The sequence below is a fragment of the Theropithecus gelada genome, chromosome 7a (genome assembly GCF_003255815.1).
Source record: "Theropithecus gelada isolate Dixy chromosome 7a, Tgel_1.0, whole genome shotgun sequence".
In the NCBI taxonomy this organism is placed as follows: domain Eukaryota; kingdom Metazoa; phylum Chordata; class Mammalia; order Primates; family Cercopithecidae; genus Theropithecus; species Theropithecus gelada.
The window spans coordinates 21031865-21055215 of NC_037674.1; the positions used below are offsets into that span (position 1 = coordinate 21031865).

The 23351-nt window shown below is 45.2% G+C and overlaps 1 protein-coding gene across 1 annotated transcript in view; it reads left to right on the forward strand.

Moving 5' to 3' along the window:
- The window catches only part of SQOR (sulfide quinone oxidoreductase), a 52060-nt gene extending 51210 nt beyond the window's left edge, over window positions 1–850 (forward strand). Inside the window, exon 10 of the mRNA XM_025389807.1 lies at window positions 544–850. Coding sequence (XP_025245592.1) covers window positions 544–601 — 58 coding nt within the window. The 3' untranslated portion in view covers window positions 602–850. The remainder of the gene's footprint in view (window positions 1–543) is intronic.
- The last annotated feature ends 22501 nt before the right edge of the window (window positions 851–23351 follow it).

Consider the following 23351-nt stretch of genomic DNA (forward strand, 5'->3'; position numbering starts at 1 on the left):
AATCAAGGTGTCTACACCAGTGGTCCTGAACCAAGAGTGATCTTCCTATCCCTTACTGCCCTGGGGACATTTGATAATTTCCGGAGACGTTTTTTGGTTGTTACAACTGGAGGGGCGCTACTAGTGAGCAGAGGCCAGGGATACTGCTAAACATCCTATAATGCCAGGTCAGCCCCCAACAGCAGAGAATTATCTCGTCCAAAATGTCAATAGGGCGGAGATTGTGAAATGCTGACCTACAGTTAATTATGAGCTGTTGGAAAGCAGAAAGAGTAGCAGCTTGCATGTAGTAGAGGCTTTAGACACGTTTGCCAAATTGAGTCAGCACGTCCAGGCTCACACAGCAAGTCAGTGTCAAAGCTAGGACTGAAAGTAGGTTGTCCCCTACTAGTCATGGGATCTTTCCAACTCACTAGACAATCTTGCTTCATGTGCTGATAAACGTGCTCTGTGTGCAGCCCGGCTTCCCTTTCAGCATCCTCCTGACTGAAGTCGCCCCATCTCTCTTGCTGCAAGTACATTTTTTGGTGTTATTTCTTACAGGGGTTACTGGGGCGGACCAGCAATTCTGCGCAAGTTGTTTCATCTGGGTATGAGTTGAGGATGGCTCAGCACTTGCTCATTTGGATGGCTTCTGGGCCAAAACTGCAGTCACTGAATGACCAAGAGCAGCACGAAGGACTTGGAACCTATCCTTGTAAAGAGTTTCTTGATGGATAATGGTGACTAAATGCCTCCCTTTTCAGTACCTTTGAACAGCAACCATGTGGGCTGCTCATGACGGGCTTGATTCTTTGGGAATAATAAAACAAAATAATGCTTTTATTTTCTGAATAACAATGTCACTGATTGTGTTCTATGAGAAAATTTTATCTTGGCTGGTAGGGATGAAAAGTTCCAGCACTTGGGAGAAAAACATGGTGGTGGTGAGCTAGCTCACGTGTTATCTACTGTGAGTATTCACCTGACAGCTGGCATGATTTCAAAGAGCCTATTTGGATTCACTGAAAAGGGTCATTCCAGGGACAATATTGTTTCAAACATAGTGTGCAGTAGCCCTGAACACGTGCTGCTTAGAACTCCTGCCGCGGGAGCACAGCGGAGTAAGAGCCCAGCTGCCACCCCTCTGGTTCCACCACCCTGTTTGTGCTGAGGCCATACTTTCTTCCAGCCAGTGACTGAACATGGTGGGGCACCAGTGCTGGCCCATTCTTTGGAATGTGGGACTTCTCTACTGGACAACTTTAGCTCCAGGACCCCCCATCAACCTGGCTGAAACTTCCTTAGAACTGCGCTGCGTCTGAGGTTCTTCTATCCAGTCCTCCTTCCTTCCCCCTCTGTTTTCATAGGTGTCCATCTTAGACTGTGGTGTGAAGGCCCGCCTTGCCTTCTCCTGTTCCTTCTCCTTTATTCTTCCCAGCCATTTCCCCCACTAAGTCTCCTGCAAATCTAGCTCTCTCCAGGCACCTGTTTCTCAGGGAACCTACACACAGTGAGACTGGGGTTAGAGGAATCCTGATGTGTATAGCAAGCACTTGCTAGATGCAGTCCCAATTTTGCCAACAAAGTTTTGAATGAGTTTGTACGAGAGATAGTGCAGGAAATAGTTCCAGTTTATTTGAAGTTCAGCAGTGGCTTAAAAATAATTTGTTTTCTATTAGTTTATTGTAGAAGTTCATAGTTTCAGTTCAATCTGGTGTTTTAAAGCTGTGTATATTTCATATTTATAAACTCCCCCAAAGGGAAAGGCATAGCAGTCTATACAATGCCTTAGATTTTTTTTTTTTTTTTTTTTTTTTTTTTGAGACGGAGTCTTGCCCTGTCATCCAGGCTGGAGTGCGGTGGCACGATCTTGGCTTACTGAAAGCTCTGCTTCCCAGGTTCATGCCATTCTCTTGCCTCAGTCTCCCGAGTAGCTGGGACTACAGGTGCCCGCCACCACTCCTGGCTAATTTTTTGTATTTTTAGTAGAGACGGGGTTTCACCATGTTAGCCAGGATGGTCTCAATCTCCTGACCTTGTGCTCTGCCCACCTCAGCCTCCCAAAGTGCTGGGATTACAGGCGTGAGCCACTGCGCCCCACCACAGTGCCTTAGATTTTTATAAGTTTAGAGTTCAAACCCTTTTATGTGTTACTAGACTGCCAAGTCGGTTTTCCTAGAGTTTTCTCGATGATGTTAGAGACTTTGGGCATTTACTCACTCATTCAACAAACATTTATTGAGCAGATGCTACCTGCCAGTACTACAAGTACTATTCTTGGCCCAGGGCATCCTGTGTTGAACAGACAAATAAGGCCCTGTCCACGTTTTTGTGGTGCCTGTGAGAGTTTCCTTTTCTTTTCTTGGGATGCCAAGGGAGCTTGTTGAGTGAGGTCCTGGCTTGATTAGGGAAGTAGACCTTCTTCAGGGGCATACATTCTGGAGCAGGGCAGGGAACTAACTGCTCTAGCAGCAGGCCCCTAACCTGGTGACAGGGCTGGAAGATGTTCTCTAGGGTGTCCACACATCCTAGTTTGCCTGGGATAGTCCTGTTTAACACCTATTGTCCTGGCATAACTAAATAGTGTCCCCTTTAGCTCTCCAAGATGTCACAATTTAGACAATAGATTGACGAGCACTCTGGGGATCACCCGCCACCCCCCAGTCCCAGAATGGGAGAGCAGTGCTATGAATGGTGCTAAGACAGCACTTGTCACCTCATTGGCCTTCCCATGGTGCTCATGAGACCAGCAGGAGTAGGATTAGTCCGCCTTGTTCTCTGAGTCCTGGCAAAGAAACTCCATCCCTTTATGAAGTTCCTGCCCGAGATTGCTGCCGCCTGGCTCCCGGTGGGCTGCTCGCTCTCTCAGGCATGGAAGTCAGGGAGGGCTGGGGGCCGTTCACCTTTAATGGTTCTCCCCTGCAGGGTCTAGGAAGGCTTGGGGACAATCCAGTTAGGACTCTCTCCCTGGATGTAGACAAAAGTGCTGGCAAAGCAGGTTTCTGCATTTTCAGAGAATGGGGCTGTGATTCCTGGGAATGGTTGAGACTCCAGGTGGAGTAACTTTGAAATCCCTTGCAGAGCTACCTGGAGCCTCCTGGGTCTGTTTTAGATGATGCATTCTGAATGAAACCTTCGAGCATCAGGGAATTGATTCCGGGTTCACATTATGCTGGGTAGGATGTATTGCCAAGGCTGGAGACAGCAGTGACCATGACTGGACGGTTTTCCTTCCCCTGGCTGGGAAAGACAAAACGTGCTGAATGCTAGAAAAGCTGAGCCTTTGAAAGCTTATCCACAAATGTGGGGTGCCAAGGGAGAGGGCTTCCCTTGGCACTGCCTCCATAATTAGGAGTGGGCAGCAGGAAGAGGCGGTAAGACCAGGGTAGGGATAATGGTAGTGATTTCTCCAAGGATGTTACCTTGGGGTGGGGAGGAGGTTGTAGGTCCCACCCTGCAGAAGGTTCCAAACTCAGGCCTTCAGAGTCCATAACTGACATGGTGCTGAGACTGCCAACTTGGGGAATCTCTTGAAACCCTCCACCCCTTTCCTCCAGAGCTGCTTCCTTCTCAATTCCTGCTTTGGTGTCAGCCCTGGGTGAGCTGTGGGTGTAATAACAGAGTTGAGGTTGTAGTTTAGGGACCACTGGGGTACAGGGAGGTAGGCTAGCCTTAAGTTGACTTGGGGATCATAGCATTTGAGATTTAATATAATTTTTTTGGTACTAATTTTTTTTTTTTTTTGAGAGGGAGTCTTGCTCTGTCATCCAAGCTGGAGTGCAGTAGCTCGATCTTGGCTCACTGGAACTTCTGCCTCCCAGGTTCAAGCGATGTTCCTGCCTCACCCTCCCAAGTACCTGGGACTACAGGGGCACACCACCATGCCCGGCTAATTTTTGTATTTTTAGTAAAGATGGGGTTTTTCCATGTTGGCCAGGCTGGTCTTGAACTCTTGACCTCAGGTGATTGGCCCACCTTGGCTTCCCAAAGTGCTGGGACTACAGGTGTGAGCCACCGTGCCTGGCTGATAGTAACATTTTGTTTTTATTAGTATACTCTAAGTTTTAGGGTACATATGTACAATGTTCAGGTTTGTTACATAGGTATACATGTGCCATGTTGGTTTGCTCCACCCATTAACTTGTCATTTACATTAGGTATTTCTCCTAATGCTATCCCTCCCCCATCCCCCCACTCCACGACAGGCTCTGGGGTGTGATGTTCCCGGCCCTGTGTCCAAATGTTCTCATTGTTCAATTCCAACCTATGAGTGAGAACATGCAGTGTTTGGTTTTTCTGTCCTTGTGATAGTTTGCTCAGAATGATGGTTTCCAGCTTCATCCATGTTCCTGCAAAGGACATGAACTCATCCTTTTTTATGACTGCATAGTATTCCATGGTGTTTATGTGCCACATTTTCTTAATACGGTCTATCATTGATGGACATTTGGGTTAGTTCCAAGTGTTTGCTATTGTGAATAGTGCCACAATAAACATATATGTGCATGTGTCTTTATAGTAGCATGATTTATAATCCTTTGGGTATATACCCAGTAATGGGATGGCTGGATCAAATGGTATTTCTAGTTCTAGATCCTTGAGGAATCACCACACTGTCTTTCACAATGGTTGATCTAATTTACACTCCCACCAACAGTGTAAAAGTGTTTCTATTTCTCCACATCCTCTCCAGCACCTGTTGTTTCCTGACTTTTTAATGATTGCCATTCTAACTGGTGTGAGATGGTATCTCATTGTGGTTTTGATTTGCATTTCTCTGATGACCAGTGATGGTGAGCATTTGTTCATATGTCTGTTGCCTGCATAAATGTCTTCTTCTGAGAAGTGTCTGTTCATATCCTTTGTCCACTTTTTGATGGGGTTGTTTGTTTCTTGTAAATTTGTTTAAGTTCTTTGTAGATTCTGGATATTAGCCCTTTGTCGGATGGGTAGATTGCAAAAATTTTCTCCCATTCTGTAGGTTGCCTGTTCACTCTGATGGTAGTTTCTTTTGCTGTGCAGAAGCTCTTTAGTTTAATTAGATCCCACTTGTCTATTTTGGCTTTTGTTGCCATTGCTTTTGGTGTCGTATTTATGAAGTCCTTGCCCATGCCTGTGTCCTGAATGGTATTGCCTAGATTTTCTTCTAGTGTTTTTATGGTTTTAGGTCTAACATTTAAGTCTTTAATCGATCTTGAGTTAATTTTTGTATTAGGTGTAAGGAAGGGATCCAGTTTCAGCTTTCTACATGTGGCTGGCCAGGTTTCCCAGCACCATTTATTAAATAGGGAATCCTCTCCCCATTTCTTGTTTTTGTCAGTTTTGTCAAAGATCAGATGGTTGTAGACGTGTGGTGTTATTTCTGAGGCCTCTGTTCTGTTCTGTTGGTCAATATATCTGTTTTGGTACCAGTACCGTGCTGTTTTGGTTACTGTAGCCTTGTAGTATAGTTTGAAGTCAGGTAGAGTGATGCCTCCAGCTTTGTTCTTTTTGCTTAGGATTATCTTGGCAATACAGGCTCTTTTTGGTTTCATATGAACTTTAGTTTTTTCCAATTCTGTGAAGAAAGTCATTGGTAGCTTGATGGGGATGGTATTGAATCTATAAATTACTTTGGGCAGCATGGACATTTTCACAATATTGATTCTTCGTATCCATGAGCGTGGAATGTTCTTCCATTTGTTTGTGTCCTCCTTTATTTCATTGAGCAGTGGTTTGTAGTTCTCCTTGAAGAGATCCTTCACATCCCTTGTAAGTTGGATTCCTATTTTATTCTCTTTGTAGCAATTGTGAATGGGAGTTCACTCATGATTTGGCTCTCTGTTTGTCTGTTATTGGTGTTTTGGAATGTTTGTGATTTTTGCACATTGATTTTGTATCCTGAGACTTCACTGAAGTTGCTTATCAGCTTAAGGAGATTTTGGGCTGAGACAGTGGGGTTTTCTAAATATACACTCATGTTATCGGCAAACAGGGACTATTTGACTTCCTCTTTTCCTAATTGAATACCCTTTATTTCTTTCTCTTGGTTGATTGCCCTGACCAGAATTCTAACACTATGTTGAATAGGAGTGGTAAGAGAGGGCATCTCTGTCTTGTGCCAGTTTTCAAAGGGAATGCTTCCAGGTTTTGCCCATTCAGTATGATATTGGCTGTGGGATTGTCATAAATAACTCTTATTGAGATACGTTCCATCAATACCTAGTTTATTGAGTTTTTAGCATGACGGGCTGTTGAATTTTGCTGAAGGCCTTTTTTGCATCTATTGAGATAATTATGTGGTTTTTGTCATTGGTTCTGTTTACATGATGGATTATGTTTATTGATTTGCATATGTTGAACCAGCCTTGCATCCCAGGGATGAAGCCAATTTGATCGTGGTGGATAAACTTTTTGATGTGCTGCTGGATTCGGTTCGCCAGTATTTTATTGAGGATTTTCGCCTCAATGTTCATCAGGGATATTGGCCTAAAATTCTCTCTCTTTTTTTTTTTTTTTTTGTGTCTCTGCCAGGTTTTGGTATCAGGATGATGCTGGCCTCATAAAATGAGTTAGGGAGGATTCCCTCTTTTTCTATTGATTGGAATAGTTTCAGAAGGAATGGTACCAGCTCCTGTTTGTACCTCTGGTAGAATTTGGCTGTGAATTCTTCTGGTCCTGGACTTTTTTTTATTGCGTAGAGGTGTTTATAGTGTTCTCTGATGGTAGTTTGTGTTTCTGTCGGATTGGTGGTGATATACCCTTTATCATTTTTTATTGCATCTATTTGATTCTTCTGTCTTTTCTTCTTTATTAATCTTGCTATTGGTCTATCAATTTTGTTGATCTTTTCAAAAAACCAGCTCCTGGATTCATTGATGTTTTGAAGCATTTTTTTTCTGTCTTTATCTCCTTCAGTTCTGCTCTGATCTTAGTTATTTCTTGCCTTCTGCTAGCTTTTGAATGTGTTTGTTCTTGCTTCTCTAGTTCTTTTAATTGTGATGTTAGTGTGTCAATTTTAGATCTTTCCTGCTTTCTCTTGTGGACATTTAGTGCTATAAATTTCCCTCTACAAACTGCTTTCAATATGTTCCTGAGATTCTGGTGCGTTGTGTCTTTGTTCCCATTGTTTTCAAAGAACATCTTTATTTCTGCCTTCATTTTGTTATTTACCCAGTAGTCATTCAGGAGCAGGTTGTTCAGTTTCCATGTAGTTGTGTGGTTTTGAGTGAGTTTCTTAATCCTGAGTTCTAATTTGATTGCAGTGTGGTCTGAGAGACAGTTTGTTGTGATTTCTGTTCTTTTACATTTGCTGAAGAGTGCTTTACTTCCAACTATGTGGTCAATTTTGGAATAAGTGCAATGTGGTGCTGAGAAGGATGTATATTCTGTTAATTTGGGGTGGAGAGTTCTGTAGATGTCTATTAGTTCTGCTTGGTGCAGAGATAAGTTCAAGTCCTGAATATCCTTGTTAACCTTCTGCCTGGTTGATCTTTCCAATCGACAGTAGGGTGTTAAAGTCTCCCATTATTATTGTGTGGGAGTCTAAGTCTCTTTGTAGGTCTCTAAGTACTTGCTTTATGAATCTGTGTGTTCCTGTATTGGGTGCATATATATTTAGGATAGTTAGCTCTTCTTGTTGAATTGATCTCTTTACCATTATGTAATGGTCTTCTTTGTCTCTTTTGATCTTTGTTGGTTTACAGTCTGTTTTATCAGAGACTAGGATTGCAACCCCTGCTTTTTTTTTTTTTTTGCTGCTCCATTTTCTTGTTAGGTCTTCCTGCATCCCTGTATTTTGAGCCTATGTGTGTCTCTGCACATGAATTGGGTCACCTGAATACAGTACACTGATGGGTCTTGGCTGTTTATCCGATTTGCCAGTCTGTGTCTTTTAATTGGGCATTTAGCCCATTTACATTTAAGGTTAATATTCTTATGTGTGAATTTGATCCTGTCATTATGATGTTAGCTGGTTATTTTGCCCATTAGTTGATGCAGTTTCTTCCTAGCAGCAATGGTCTTTACAATTTGTCATGTTTTGCAATGACTGGTACCCGTTGTTCCTTTCCATGTTTAGTGCTTCCTTCAGGAACTCTTGTAAGGCAGGCCTGGTGGTGACAAAATCTTTCAGCATTTGCTTATCTGTAAAGGATTTTATTTCTCCTTCACTTATGAAGCTTAGTTTGGCTTGATATGAAATTCTGGATTGAAAATTCTTTTCTTTAAGAATGTTGAATATTGGCCCCTACTCTCTTCTGGCTTGTAAAGTTTCTGCCAAGAGATCTGCTGTTAGTCTGATGGGCTTCCCTTTGTGGGTGTACCTGACCTTTCTCCCTGGCTGCCCTTAACATTTTTTCCTTCATTTCAACCTTGGTGAATCTGACAAGTATGTGTCTTGGGGTTGCTCTTCTCGAGGAGTATCTTTGTGGTGTTCTCTGTATTTCCTGAATTTGAATGTTGGCCTGCCTTGCTAGGTTGGGAAAGTTCTCCTGGATAATATCCTGAAGAGTGTTTTCTAACTTGGTTCCATTCTCCCTGTCACTTTCAGGTACACCAATCAAATGTAGATTTGGTCTTTTCACACAGTCCCATATTTCTTGGAGGCTTTGTTCATTTCGTTTCCCTTTAATCTTGTCTTCTTGCTTTATTTCATTAATTTGATCTTCAATCACTGATATCCTTTCTTCCACTTGATCGAATTGGCTATTGAAGCTTGTGCATGTGTCACGTTCTCGTGCCATGGTTTTCAGCTCCATCAGGTCATTTAAGTTCTTCTCTACACTGTTTATTCTAGTTAGCCATTTATCTAAACTTTTTTAAAAAAAGGTTTTTAGCTTCCTTGTGATGGATTGAACATCCTCCTTTAGCTTGGAGAAGTTTGTTATTACTGACCTTCTGAAGACTACTTCTGTCAGCTCATCAAAGTCATTCTCTGACCATCTTTGTTCCATTGCTGGTGAGGAGCTGCGATCCTTTGAAGGAGAAGAGGCACTCTGGTTTTCAGCTTTTCTGCTCTGGTTTCTCCCCATCTTTGTGGTTTAATCTACCTTTGGTCTTTGATGTTGTTGACCTACAGTTGGGGTTTTGGTGTGGATGTCCTTTTTGTTAATGTTGATGCTATTCCTTTCTGTTAGTTAGTTTCCCTGCTAACAGTCAGGACACTCAGCTGCAGGTTTGTTGGAGGTCACTGGAGGTCCACTCCAGAACCTGTTTTCCTGGGTATCACCAGCAGAGGCTGCAGAACAGCAAATATTGTAGAAGAGCAAATATTGCTGCCTGATCCTTCCTCTGGATGCTTTGTCCCAGAGGGGCACCCGCCTATATGAGGTGTCAGTCAGCCCCTACTGGGAGGTGTCTCCCAGTTTGGCTACACGGGGGTCAGGGACCCACTTGAGGAGGCAGTCTCTCCATTCTCTGAGCTCTAACACCATGCTGGGAGAACCACTGCTCTCTTCAGAGCTGTCAGACAGAGACATTTAAGTCTGCAGAAGTGTCTGCTGCCTTTTGTTTACCTATGCCATGCCCCCAGAGGTGGAGTCTACAGAGGCAACAGGCCTTGCTGAGCTGCGGAGTGCTTCACCCAGTGAGCTTCCCCAGCTGCTTTGTTTACCTACTCAAGCCTCAGCAATGGCAGACGCCCCTCCTCCTGCCAGGCTGCTGTCTTACAGGTTGATCTCAGACTGTTGTGCTAACAGTGAGCAAAGCTCCATGGGTGTGGGACCCGCTGAGCTGGGCACAGGATATAATCTCCTGGTGTGCCATTTGCTAAGACCATTGGAAAAGCACAGTATTTGGGCGGGAGTGTCCTGTTTTTCCAGGTACCATCATCTGTCCCGGCTTCCTTTGGCTAGGAAAGGGAAATCCCCCGACTCCTTGCGCTTCCCAGGTGAGGCAATGTCCCACCTGCTTTGGCTTGCCCTCAGTGGGCTGCACCCACTGTCCAACCAGTCCCAGTGAGATGAACCAGGTACCTCAGTCGGAAATGCAGAAATCACCCGTCATCTGTGTCGATCATGCTCGGAGTTGCAGACCAGAGCTGTTCCTATTCAGCCATCTTGGAATGGAAAATCGATATTAACATTTTAAAAGCTTTTTTTGTATAACTTTTACAGAAAATTTAGAGAACAGGTGTAAACAAAAGGAATAAAAATCACTTCCATATTTGCCACCCAGTTATAATAACTAGTAACATGTTGGTGTCTCTCAAGTGATCTAATATGATTACATATCAAGTTTCTGAAAGCTAAAACAGGATGATATTGTAAGTAGTGTTCTGTGACCTGCATTTTATGCTTAACAGACATTGAAGACCCAGTGGTTGGTTGTGGAGAGGAGGTAATCAGTGGGCAATCTCTCAAGGAGCAGAGGGCATTTGTGCCTGCTGAGAAAACTGCTCATTAACCAATTAATGTAACATATATATGTCATGTGCTAAGTAGGGTATTGGTACATAATCAGCATTAGGTATTTTTCTCATGTAATTCTTTTTTTTTTTTTAAGACAGAGTCTTACTCTGTTGCCCAGACTGGAGTGCAGTGGCATGATCTCTGCTTGCTGCAACCTCTGCCTCACAGGCTCAGCCTCCCAAGTAGCTGGGATTACAGGTCTGTGCTGCCACACCCAGCTAATTTTTATTTATTTTTATTTTTTTATTTTTAGTAGAGACAGGGTTTCACCGTGTTGGCCAGGCTGGTCTCAAACTCCTGACCTCAAATGATCCACTCGCCTCAGCCTCCCAAAGTGCTGGGATTACAGGTGTGAGCCACCACGCCTGGTCTTTTTCTCATGTAATTCTTACAACAACCTTGCAGGAGAAATTATCAAAGACATGGAATATTATTCCTTTTGAGAAAGGTGGTTTTGCAATGCAACGTATAAAAGTAGCTCCTCCGGATTTTTTGGGTTTAAATATAGTGGTTAACTGTTCCGACATTAAAATAAAGTTCCCCCTTCGCATCCTAAGACCACAGAGTTTTCATTCAGGATGGCCCCCCCTGTGATCATCTCAGGGAGGGAAGAAATGCTTTGGATAAGATGAAGCCTTTTGAGTGGATTAAGGCAAACTATATTTCTCCAGTTAGGTTAACTGTCAAATACCTAAGAAAATTGCTTGTCTATATGCTGGAAGAAGTCAAGGTTAACATTTGGCAATAGATAGGTGGAAAGGTCACAAGAAGCAATTGAGAAGAAGACGGATGGTGAAATACTAGGCAGTTTTCTCCGTCAGTATTGATTTTTTAAAAGTAATTTCCCTGGAGTATAGCATGCTATGAACAATCCTAAATGAGGTCATAACTTTCCATATTTGCATGAAGTAAAACTCCTGTGATTGCATCTCTCAGGGACAATTTGGGGCCACTCCGAGGCCTACAGCAGAACAGAGGCTGAGGAAAGGCAGATCCTCTGGTGTATACTAGGGACCAGCTGGGTCGGGTTTTCTTGAAGAGCAGCCGATAGAACAGAGGACTAGGAGCCCCAGACCTGGATTTGGATCCTGGCTCTCCCACCGACTCCTGCCTGAGAGTGTCCAGCTCAAGCATATTAGTCAGCATTTCCTCACCTGTAGGATGGGTAATAATACCATTTCCACAGAGTTCATATGAGGATTAAGTAAATCAAGGGAAAGCTCTGAGCAGTTTGGCACCTAGACAGTAGCTACTGTTGTTAACTCTAGGAGTCCAACAAAGCATTCAGAAATATAACTCCCCCCTGAAACTAGGAATTTCTATCAGTCCTGCAGAAATGGGATCATGACAGGGGTTTCCAGCATCCTTGCACTAGTCAAAGAGAGTGCAGATTCTGTTACTTGCCACCCTTACATCTCTCTGCCTCATTTCAGACTTTCAGCATTGGGAAATTCCCAGTGTTACAGATTTGCCAATGTCGGGTAGTGGGTAAAAGTGCAGGTGTGGATCCCGCCTCTGGGTTTGAATCCTAGATCTGCTTCTCATTGAGTGTACGGTCTAGGGGAAGTCATTTCAACTCTCTGGGCCCCAGTTTTCTCTCTTTCTTTTTTTTTTTTTTGGAGACGGGGTCTCACTCTGTTGCCAAAGCTGGAGTGCAGGGGCACCATTTCGGGTCACTGCAACCTCCGCCCTCCAGGTTCAACTGATCCTCCTGCTTCAGCCTTACCGGTAGCCGGGACTACAGGGGTGGACCACTGCACCTACCTAATTTTTTTTTGCCTCCCTGCCGGCCTGCCTGCCTCCCTCCCTCCGTTCGTTCCTGCCTGCCTTCTTGCCTTCCTGCCTCCCTGCCTTCTTGCTTTCCTGCCTTTCTTCCTGCCTTCCTCCCTTCCACTTTTTTTTTTTTTTTTTTTTTTGAGTCAGGGTCTTGCTCTGTAGCCCGGGTTGGAGTGCAATGGAGAGATCTTGGCGTCCTGCAACCTCTGCCTCTGAGATTCAAGCGATCCTTCCGCCTCAGCCTCCGGAGTAGCTGGAACTACAGGCTACCGCCATGCCTGGCTAATGTTTGTATTTTTAGTAGAGATGAGGTTTCCTCATGTTGGCCAGGCTGGTCTTGAACTCCTCACCTCAAGTGATCCAGTTCCTTTCTCACTCTTTTTCTTTCTTTCTCACTCTCTTTCTCTCCTTCCCTTCTTTCTCTTTTTCCTTCATTTCTTCCCTCCCTTCCTTCCTTTCCCTCCTCCTCCTCTTCTTCTCCTCCTCCTCCCCTCCCTCCCTCCCTCCCTCCCTCCCTTCCTTCCTTCCCTCTTTCTTTCTTTCTTCCCTTCCCTTTTCCTTCCTTCCTTTCTTCCTTCCTTCCTTCCTCTCTCTTTCTTTCTCCTTTCCTTTCTTTCTTTTTCATTTCCTTTCTTCCTTCACTTCCTCCTTTCTTCCCTTCCTTCCCTTCCTCCCTTTCTTCTCCTTTCTTACTTCGTTTTTCTTCTTTCTTCCTTTTTCAAGACAGGGTCTCACTGTTGCCTAGACTGAAGTGCAGTAGTGTGATTTTGACTCACTGCAACCTCCGCCTCCTGGGGCTCAAGTGATTCTCCAGGCTCAGCCTCCCGTGTAGCTGGGAACACAAGTGCACACCACCATGCCTGGATAATTTTACTTTTTGTAGAGACAAGGTCTGTGTTGCCCAGGCTGGTCTCAAACTCCTGGGCTCAAGCAATTTCCCCACCTTGGTCTCACAAAGTGCTGGGATTACAGGCATGACAGTTTTCTTATCTATAAATTGGGGACTAAAATAGCATCTACCTTGCTGAGTTGTTATGGAGATTAAATATGTCAAATACTTCTTACATGATGCTAATCAAATACCAAGTACCGTTCTAGTTATAAGCTATTATTAATTGCCTCAAGTCAATGAAAATTGACTGGCTGCTTCCTCGTGACTTGTAATGAGATATCCCATAGAAACAGACGGCTCCTTTCCTGGAGTGAAATCCGTCTGACCCAAGGTGTGTGGATTCTGACAGGTTTAGCTTATGGAAGGCTCTTTGTATTCAACCTATCTTTATCTCAAATCAATTCCTCTCTCCAGGGTATATAAATACATACCATAGAGGCTGGGTGCAGGGGCTTCATGCCTGTAATCCCAGCACTTTGGGACACTGAGGAGGGCAGATCAGTTGAGGTCAGGAGTTTGAGACCAACCTGGCCAACATGGCAAAACCCCGTCTCTACTAAAAATGCAAAAAAAGAGCTGGCGTCCTGGTGCGAGCCTGTAGTCCCAGCTACTTGGAGGCTGAGGCAGGAGAATCACTTGAACCTGGGAGGCGGAGGTTGCAGTGAGCCGAGATCATGCCACTGCACTCCAGCCTGGGTGACAGAGTGAGACTGTCTCAAAAAAAACCCTCAGAAAACATACATACCATAGAGACATACTATTAGAAATGCTATTTGCTATAGAGGACCAATGAAGAAAAAATTTCTTACTAGTCACTCCCATAAACATTTCACTTCTAGTGCATCTAATATATGTAGGGCTCTGGGGATTCATAGATGAAAGCCTTTGCCCTCAATGAGATCTGTTTAATTACTTATGTGTCTATCATGTGAATTGCCAAGATAGATGTCCCAGGTATATGTTCTGATAGCATATTTTAGAATATCCCACTGGCTTATATCAGACATTCAGGGAAAAGAAGAGGAAGTTTGAGCTGAATTCCTATACTAGTCAGAGCTCATTTGATTGTAAGTGACAGAAATCCAATCCAAATAAGCCTGTGCAAAAGAGGGAATTCATTGGCTTGTGTAACTGGGAAATCTAAGGGTAGACTTCAGGTGTGGCTGGATCCAGGAGTCAAATAATATAGTTACAGTGCTCTCTCTTTTCATCTCCCAATTATTTTTCCCTCTAAAGCACTTTTTTTTTTTTTTTTTGAGACAGAGTCTCACTCTGTCACCCAGGCTGAAGGTGGTGGTGTCATCTCGACTCATTGCAACCGCCTCCCAGGTTCAAGTGATTCTCGTGCCTCAGCCTCTGGAGTAGCTGGCATTACAGGCATGTATCACCAAGCCCGGCTAATGTTTGTATTTTTAGTAGAGATGGTGTTTCACCATGTTGGTCAGGCTGGTCTTGAACTCCTGACTTCAAGTGATCCACCCACCTCTAGGCTCCCAAAGTGTTGGGATTACAGGTGTGAGCCACCACCCCTGGCCATCTCTGAGTCACTCTTCTACTATAGATACATTTTCTTAGTGTGGCCGGGGGAGAGGGCTATGTTCATGGCCTCCCAGATTTGTCTCTTTGGAGGAAAGCAACAAACTTTGCTTTCTAAGTGTTCATAGATCAATTTTAGGTGAGGATTATCATTATCACCTGATAAATAAATGTGTTTTCCTTATCAGAATGAGTACAGGAATTTGTCATCTTTTGTTCAGTGCTGTATTAGTAGGACCTAGCATAGTAAATATGGCACACAGTAAGTACTCAGTAAATATTTGTTGAATAACTGAACAAATTAGCTAAATTTTGGTCATTGCCCACTTCATATCTAGGGGAGTGGTTTGCTACCCAGAGGAGGACATTGGAAGAAAAATGTTCTGAGCAGTGCCAGACCATTATTCTCTCTATGGTCCTGAGCCAAGAGCAAGACTTGGCCAAACAGGAGTGGAAAGTTCCCAGGCACAGGGAATAGTATATGTAAAGGGGTAGAGGTGAGGGGATGTAGGACCTAGAGTTAGTTTGGTAGGGGTGGCCTACTGGACCACATGAAGACAGGCTGGGAAGTGGTCTTTTGAAGTCCCTTGGGCTGCATTTTTTTCTGTTGCTTTTGTTCCTTCAGCTCCACCCTCCACTTTGTTGCCCTGTGCCCCAGGAGGCTAACAGGCATGGTATCAATGTCCTCTCCTGATTATCTGGTTTCGGGTTGGGTTTGGCCAGTGGAGGGTGTTGGTAGGAGACGGGAGAGAGGGAGGAGAGTAAGACTGGCTTTTTTATTACTCTGGCTCCCTCCCTGCAGGGCTGTCTTGGCCCCATGATGAGGGCAGAACGGAAATTAAGACTATACATTTACGGCCGGGCGCAGCAGCTCACTCCTGTAATCCCAGCACTTTGGGAGGTTGAGGCGGGTGGATCTCTTGAAGTCAGGAGTTCAAGAACAGTCTGGCCAGCATAGCAAAACCCCGTCTCTACTAAAAATACAAAAAATTAGCTGGATGTGGTGATGGGTGGCTGTAATGCCAGCTACTTGGGAGGCTGAGGCAGGAGAATCACTTGAACCCAGGAGGTAGAGGTTGCCATGAGCCAAGATTGCACCACTACGCTCCAGCCTGAACGACAAAGCAAGACTCCGTTTCAAAAAAAAAAAAAAAAAAAGAAAGAAAGAAAAAGAAAAAAAGAATATACATTTAAAAATTCTTATAGCAATTTGATAGAGAATTTTATCTTTTGAATCTAATACGGGTTGAGGATCCCTAATCTGAAAATCTGAAATCCTAAATGCCCCAAAACCTGAAACTTTTTGAGGGTTGACATGATGCCACAAATGGAAAACTCCATACCTGACCTCATGTGATAGGTTGTAGTCAAAATTTTATTTCATGAGCAAAATTATTTAAAATATGGTACAAAATTATCTTCAGGCTATGGGTAATAGTATACCTAATACAATGAATTTCATGTTAGATTCGGGTCCCATCCCCAGGCTGTCTTATTATGCACAGTAGATGCAAATATTCCAAAGTCTGAAAAAAATCTGAAATCCAAAACACTTCTGGTCCCAAGCATTTCAGATAAGGGATACTTAATTTGTAATGAAAAACATTTGGGCTGGTACTCTCTGTGGGTTTTCTCATCTCATTGTCTCCTAATAATTTTTAATTGTAAGTTACCAAAGCACTAGTCTGAGGAGAATAGGATTAAAAAAGAATCAAACACGATGAGGACAGAAACCCAAACCCGGTCCTTCAGCACAGATCATTAGAGAAGCCTGACTCTCTATCACTCTTTTGGGTTCTGGAAATTGCTCCCTGCCCTTATCCTGGTGGGCTTGGAGGGGAAAGAGCTTTGCTGCTGTCAACCCAAGCGCCTACTCTGTGCCTGTCGTTCCCCTACACCTGGGCCCCTCGTTTGTAAACAAGCCCATGTTGAATTATCTTAATTTGACTGTGCCATCTGCTTCCTTTTGGGACCCCAATGGACACAAGGCAACCTAAAAATGACGCAGAGCTACTGAGAGAGTTTATGGAGGAATGACAGGAGATTGTAGCCACATGAGTGAGGTATGGACTAGGGAGGAGACACCAGACAGAGTGACCAATGCCAGGGCCAACTTACTTTAAAATGCTGAGGGCTTGAACTAAGGCTGTGGTACTAAGGGCAGGAAAAAATCTATAGATATTGAAGATATCCTGTCAGGAAAACAGAAACCTGTTTAGATTTGGGTCCCATTAAGCTCTACGATTTGGGTCCCATTAAGCTTAAGGAGAAAGGAGTTAAATATTGTAGAGTGTGGCAAACTATGACTTTTGAGCCAGATGCAACCAGTGGCCTGTTTTTATAAATAAAGTTTTATTGGAACATGATCATGCTTATTTATTTATGTGATGTTTGGGGTGCTTTTCCGCTACAAAGGCAGAGTTGAGCAGTTGTGACAGAGACCATATATATAATCTGCAAAGGCTAAAATATTTACTCTCTGGCCCTTTACAGAAAGGGCTTGCTGACTCCTGGAATACTGGGACGGCAATGTTTACAGAATTCTAGGGGAACAAGCAAGAATCGTGGAAAACTACTGTTGGTTTTCAGATCAGGGGGCTGAATAAACTGCGGGAATACTGGTCCCAGTGATCTTGGCTGTGGATCAGCCACATCAAAGTAGGTGATTGCAGGAGACCACCTAGAAGCCTATGCTGGCCTCATGTCTGTAGATGCAGACGCCCACCAACACCACAGGAGGAAGGGCTCTTCTCTTCTGCCTTCCCATCTGTCACGAGTGCCCCTCATTGGCTGGCATGAAGTAAAACTGATGTACTTGTCCAGCTTTTCCTCTTGATACAGTGGTGAGCGTAGAAGGGGCAGAGATAGGGAAGCCCGGGGCTTTGGGATGACTAGAGAGGGTAGGAATTCGGAGACTGGGAGGACTCCCAGGCTTTGGTGACAGTGATGAATTGTGATACCCACAGAGAGGAAGAGAAGAAGAAAAGAAGAAGATTCTAGACAGGAGGGGAGGCTCTATTGGGAGGTTAGGTTCCCAAACCCCTGCCAACTGTGGAGTAGAGTCACAGCCACCTGCCCCAGTGGGGCTGTACTTAGATTGATTCATGGAGTAAAACCATAAAGTACTTTTGACATAAAACATTGGTATTCTGAGCCCAGGATAAACAGGTTTTGCCATGGCTGATGGATATCTAGCTCACAAGCTAACACAGTTATAAATCTTCCTTTGGTAGGTTTCAAGGAGACCTTCCAGGAATTGGAAAGCGTTGGCAATTTATTTGGCCTGGGGCCCTGTTGGCATGCATGGTCTTGTGAATGCCAGAGAGGCCTGAAGCAAAGTCACCAAGTGAGGAGAGTAGACTGGAGGGAGAGGCGTGAGAGGTAAAGGGGTGGAGAGGAGAGCAAGGAAGCCCTGGGGAGGAGCCTCATTACTGAGGTGAGAGGTCACCTAATGCCCGTGGAGGGAGGAGCAATGGAGGATGTGGGGAAAGGGTGCTGGGACTGCAGGTGCTGACCAGCCCAGGCCTCTGCCTCCACCTGGCTTATTGTCAGTCAGAGCTTCAGCTTCCTCCAGAGCAGGCTCCCTGCTGTTGACTGGGGACTGTGCTGTGAAATTTAGCAAGATTTGGCAGAAAACTCGTCCCCATCCTATATCTTTCTCTGGGCAGAGACTCAAGGACCTCAGGTGTGTGACTTTTCACTTCAGCAAAGTTGGTTTTATTAGCTTTACTTCCCCCAATTTGGTAGTAATCCAGCTCACAAATCCATCCTTACAGCCTACTAATCCCTAATCCATGTTATATCCTACTAGTTAGCGATTGTCTTCTAAACGAGGAATGCCTTCCAATCACTTTTATGTGCAAATACAATACTGCAGGTGCTTAAATATCAATAACGGTACAAACAATATGGTAATTGCTATAGCCTGAATATTTGTGTTTCTCCCAAATTCATATGTTGAAGCCCTCAACCCCAATGTGGCTGTAGTTGCAGATAGAGCATTTACAGAAGTAATTAAGGTTAAATGAGTCCACAAGGGTAGGGCCCTGATCCAAAAGGAATAGCATCCTTATAATGAGAGGAACCACAGAGCGCGCTGTCTCTGCCATGTAAGAATACAGTAAGAAGGTTGCTGTCTACAAACTAAGAAGAGGGCCCTCACCAGAATTCAATCATGCTGGCACCTGATCTTGGACTTTCAACCTCCAGAACTGCAAGAAAATAAACTTCTGTTCTTTAATCCACCCCAGTCTGTGGTATTTTGTTATAGTAGCTCAAGCTGATTAAAAACGTATTTGCATGGTTGTGGTTAAGATGAAACTTTTCTAGAATTCAATTTACAAATTTAGAAAAGGGCTGTCATTTGTGATTAGAAACAACATGTTCATTGTCAAAAGGCCTGACACATGTGCGAGATGACGAGGCGACAGAGAATTAGAACCGAGATATGAACCTCAGTCTGTCCTCCCAGTGTCTCGGGGAATCTTGTCGATGTCAGGATTACTTTGGAGTTCTTTTCCTGTCCAGCACTGTCCTATTTCTGCTTAGGAAGTAAAGGAAAGGGGAGAGATGCATTTGTCTAAATTGTTTCATTTGCCAAGTAGAAATAAATAAATAAAAATAAAACATTCATTGGTTTAAGTATCTAGGAAGTCTGGGAAGGAGATCAAGCATGGGTGGATCAAGAAGCTTAATTTCTTAATTTCTTGATTTTTCAGCTCTGACTTTCTTTGTGTTGGGTTCTTTCTCAGGTAGACTCACTTCACATGTTGACCAAGTGGGCCTGGGCGGGGTTGGACTTTCCTGGTCTGGAGCCCACAGGCCCAGAGACAATGCCTCTTTTCTGTTAACAGTAAAAATCTGGTGAGAACTTTGAGGCTTCAAGCTGGATTTGTGAGCTTCCCGGAACCAACCAGGTGCTCACCGTTGAAGGAGAGGATTAGGTCAGCCGTGTGTGAGCCACACGGACCGAGAATGGGTGTAGGTGTGGGGTTTAAAATCCCGCATTTACTACAAGGATAGGAAGGTGGACACATCCTGGCTTTTCCATTCACAGTGTTAATGTATTCATTCATGCTACAATCAGCAACCGCATGGGGCCTGGCCGGCTGCCGGGGTTCCTCAGGTGAGTAAGACGGGCTCCAGTCTTGGAGGAGCTTCCAGTCTAAGGCAGCCCGAGTTCCCAGAGAGGGTCCCCTGGGACACTGGCGCGGCATCCTGCTGGCCAGGAAGGGAACTGCTGCTCCTCCGGGGACGATAGGTTTCGTTTGTTTGTTTGTTTGTTTTGCCAGAGGACACCATGGTTCCTGCGAGCACCTGCTTACCACAGCCCTTTCAACGTCGCAGGGCCTGTCGGTGGGTTCTGTGACAGAACCGTGCCAGTAATGGCACGCGGGGAGGGCGCGCGAATGCACCTGGCTCCTTCCTGGAGCCCGGGCTGTGGCCCTCCACTGCGTGCCCGGAAACCTGAGGGGTCCCGGTCCTCCCATAGCAGGAGGAGCCGCAGACACACCTCTCAGACACCGAATTGTAGAAGGAAGGGTTTTATTCAACTGGGAGCATCCGCAAGCTACCGTCTCAAAATCCGAGCTCCCCGAGTGCACAATTTCTGTCCCTTTTAAGGGCTCACAACACTAAAGATTTCATATGAAAGGGTCGTGATTGATTTGAGCAAGCAGGGGGTATGTGACAGGGGCTGCATGCACCGGTGGTCAGCGAGAAACAGAACAGGGCAGGGAGTTTCACAATGTTCTTCTATACAATGTCTGGAATCTATGAATAACATCGGTTTCTAAGTCACGAGTTAATTTGTAACTACTGGGTTTAGGCCAGGCAGGCCCAGGCCTGGTTTTGGGCCTGGCGCGGGGCTGCCTGTCTTTGGTTTTACTTCCTTGTTTTTTTCTTAAAGCAGGTACTGAGTGTAAAACAATATAAAACAATATGAGAGGGTCTCTCTCTTTCCTCACTTCCTGGCCTTTTATAGGCCATGCTTAGAAACGCTTGGTTTGACCAGTTAGAAGTAACGCCAGGCTGTGAATGTTTACTACCTGCGCACTGTCAGCGCTGGGTAAGGGGGCCCGAACCCCCGGTTCCAGGAGCCCCTGCTCCTCTCTCCAGCTACCTTCCCACCAGCCCACAACGCACAAGGACCACAGCTTCCAGAGGCGCCGCGCGCTCTCTTTCTAGGCGCGTTCCCTCTGCCGGAGTGCTCCACCCCTTCCGCTCCGCGAACTCCTATTCATCCTTCTAGACTCCTTCCCAGAGCTAACTACAGACCTGAAAGATTTCTTCTTCTGCGCCCTCAGGGAACAACAGTCCTTAAAGTGCAGCTCACGCTGCTGTGCTGCAGCCTCGCGCCCAGTCCCCTCCACCGCACTGGGTCTCCCCACTGCACTGGGCTCCCTCTTCACTGCACCCGGCCCCTCCACGCACCCAGTACCCCGGTCCTCTACGGCACCCAGTTCTCTCTCCTCGACACCCAGTTCCCCGCCCTCACCTCCGCCCAGCAGCACCCAGTCCCTCGCACCCAGCACCGCCCCGCCCCCCCCCAGCATCAGTCCCCCCGCTCCGCCCTGGCACCCAGTCCCCTCACGGCCACCCGGTCCCCCGCCTCCGCCACGGCTCCCAGTCCCTCCCTGCCCCCCCGCTACGGCACCCAGTCCCCCGAAGGCTCTCGGTCCCCTCCTCGCCGAGCCTCGGAGAGCAGGGGCTTTGCTGTTCCGGCTGAGGTGCTCAATAAACATCTCTTAAACAAAGGCAAGTGAATTCATTGAGGTGCTCAATAAAAATCTCTTAAAGGAGTGCGTGAGATAACATAAAGTGCTTACCACTCTACAAATGTACAGAAAGGAAGATGATACTGTTTTACTTCAGCCCCATATTTAATTATGAAGCATTTGTGAGCAAAGCTGATGAACATTGATTTCTGATTTCTAGTGTGAGACATGACGCTTGGGAGACAAGTCGTTAATGAGAGCTGGGGTTATGTTTTCGGTAGGTGAGATTTAATGTACGTAAGAGTAGGAAACAAAAGTAATTCGAAGTTAAATATGGGCTTTTTGGTTAAATTCAACGGGTTCTGGGAGGAGGGCAATACCATTTTCTGCTGAGGTGAGTTTGCTTGCCATTGCCATAATCACAATCGTAATAAAAATAACATTAATAACTACCATTGATCGAACTCTTTGAGGCGGACATCGGGTTAGGCATTTTGCCTCCAATTTCTAATTTAATCCTCACGACCACCTTAAGGGGGTGCTTTTTACCCGTGTTTTACGGGGACTGAAGCTTAAGAAGCAGTAACTTGCCCAGGTCTCGGGGCTAGGAAGCGACAAGGTCAGGTCAGAGCCACAAGAGGGCGCTCTTTCCCTTTCTATTCTCTGATGTCTATCGTTTCCATTTTTTCTTCAGGGGCACCTTCCACAAATGTAAAAACCCCACATAAACACCTTGTTTCTCTCTCTTCCTCCTCCTCCCTAGTCTCTCTCTCTCTCTTCTCAGTCTGTCTCTCTCCTCTCAGTTTCTCTCTCGCTTTCCTTACTTGTTTTTTTTTTTTTTTTTTATCTTTCTCTTCCTCCTTGTTTTGTGTTTATTTACCTATTTCAGGGGATGGGCAACCTTGGGAATATGGGCTGTAGGTAGGAAGAGAACATTTCTGGAAGTGAAAATTATGCTACATCTGGTCTAACGGGAAGCAACATTTTTGAATGTGGGAGTCTTGTAAAATCTAGATGTTGGTCATCAGTATCACATGGGATGAAACTGTAAAGCTATGAGCGGCCGTGGTGAGTTGTGGCTGGGAAGCCACGAGGGGTGTGTATGAACACATGCACTTGCGAGTTTCCCTGGAGCTTCCTCCAGGTTACTGCTGGGTTCTCCCTTTCCCTGATTACACTTAGGATTGAAGCCTCATTCACCTCTGTGTATTTGCTCATGCTTTTCCTGTCACTGGTGTTAATTTCTGCAGTCTCTCCGCATGTTTAACTAAATTCTACCTCTTTTTTATTTTTTATTTTTTTTGAGACAGAGTCTTGCTCTGTTGCCCAGGCTGGAGTGCAGGGGTGCAATCTCGGCTCACTGCAATCTCCGTCTCCCGGGTTCAAGTGGTTCTCCTGCCTCAGCCTGCCGAGTAGCTGGGATTACAGGTACACACCACCAAGTGGGGCTAATCGGCTAATCTTTTCTTTTCTTTTCTTTTCTTTTCAGACAGAATCTTGCTCTGTCGCCCAGGCTGGAGTGCAGTGGCGTGATCTTGGCTCACTACAACCTCTGCCTCCTGGGTTCAAGCGATTCTTCTGCCTCAGTCTCCTGAGTAGCTGGGACTACAGGTGCGCGCCACCATGCCCGGGTAATTTTTTTGTATTTTCAGTAGAGATGGGGTTTCACTATATTGGCCAGGCTGGTCTTGAACTCCTGACCTTGTGATCCGCCCCCGCTTGGCCTCCCAAAGTGCTGAGATTACAGGCATGAGCCACCGTGTCTGGCTTAATTTTTTTTTTTATTTTTAGTAGAGATGGGGTTTCACTTTGTTGACCAGGCTGGTCTTGAACTCCTGGCCTCAAGTGATCCGCCCCCCTCGGCTTTCCAAAGTGCTGAGATTGCAGGTGTGAGCCACTGCACCTGGCCAAAATTCTACTTATTCTTTATGGAGGAGTAGTACTGGCTGTTTCTGACTGCCCCATCTGTAAGTAAACAATCTAGTTTTGAATTGTCAATTGATTTAAAAAGTGATAGTTTTCAGATCTTCACTGAGGCATTTTGTATCCATTGATCCTTCC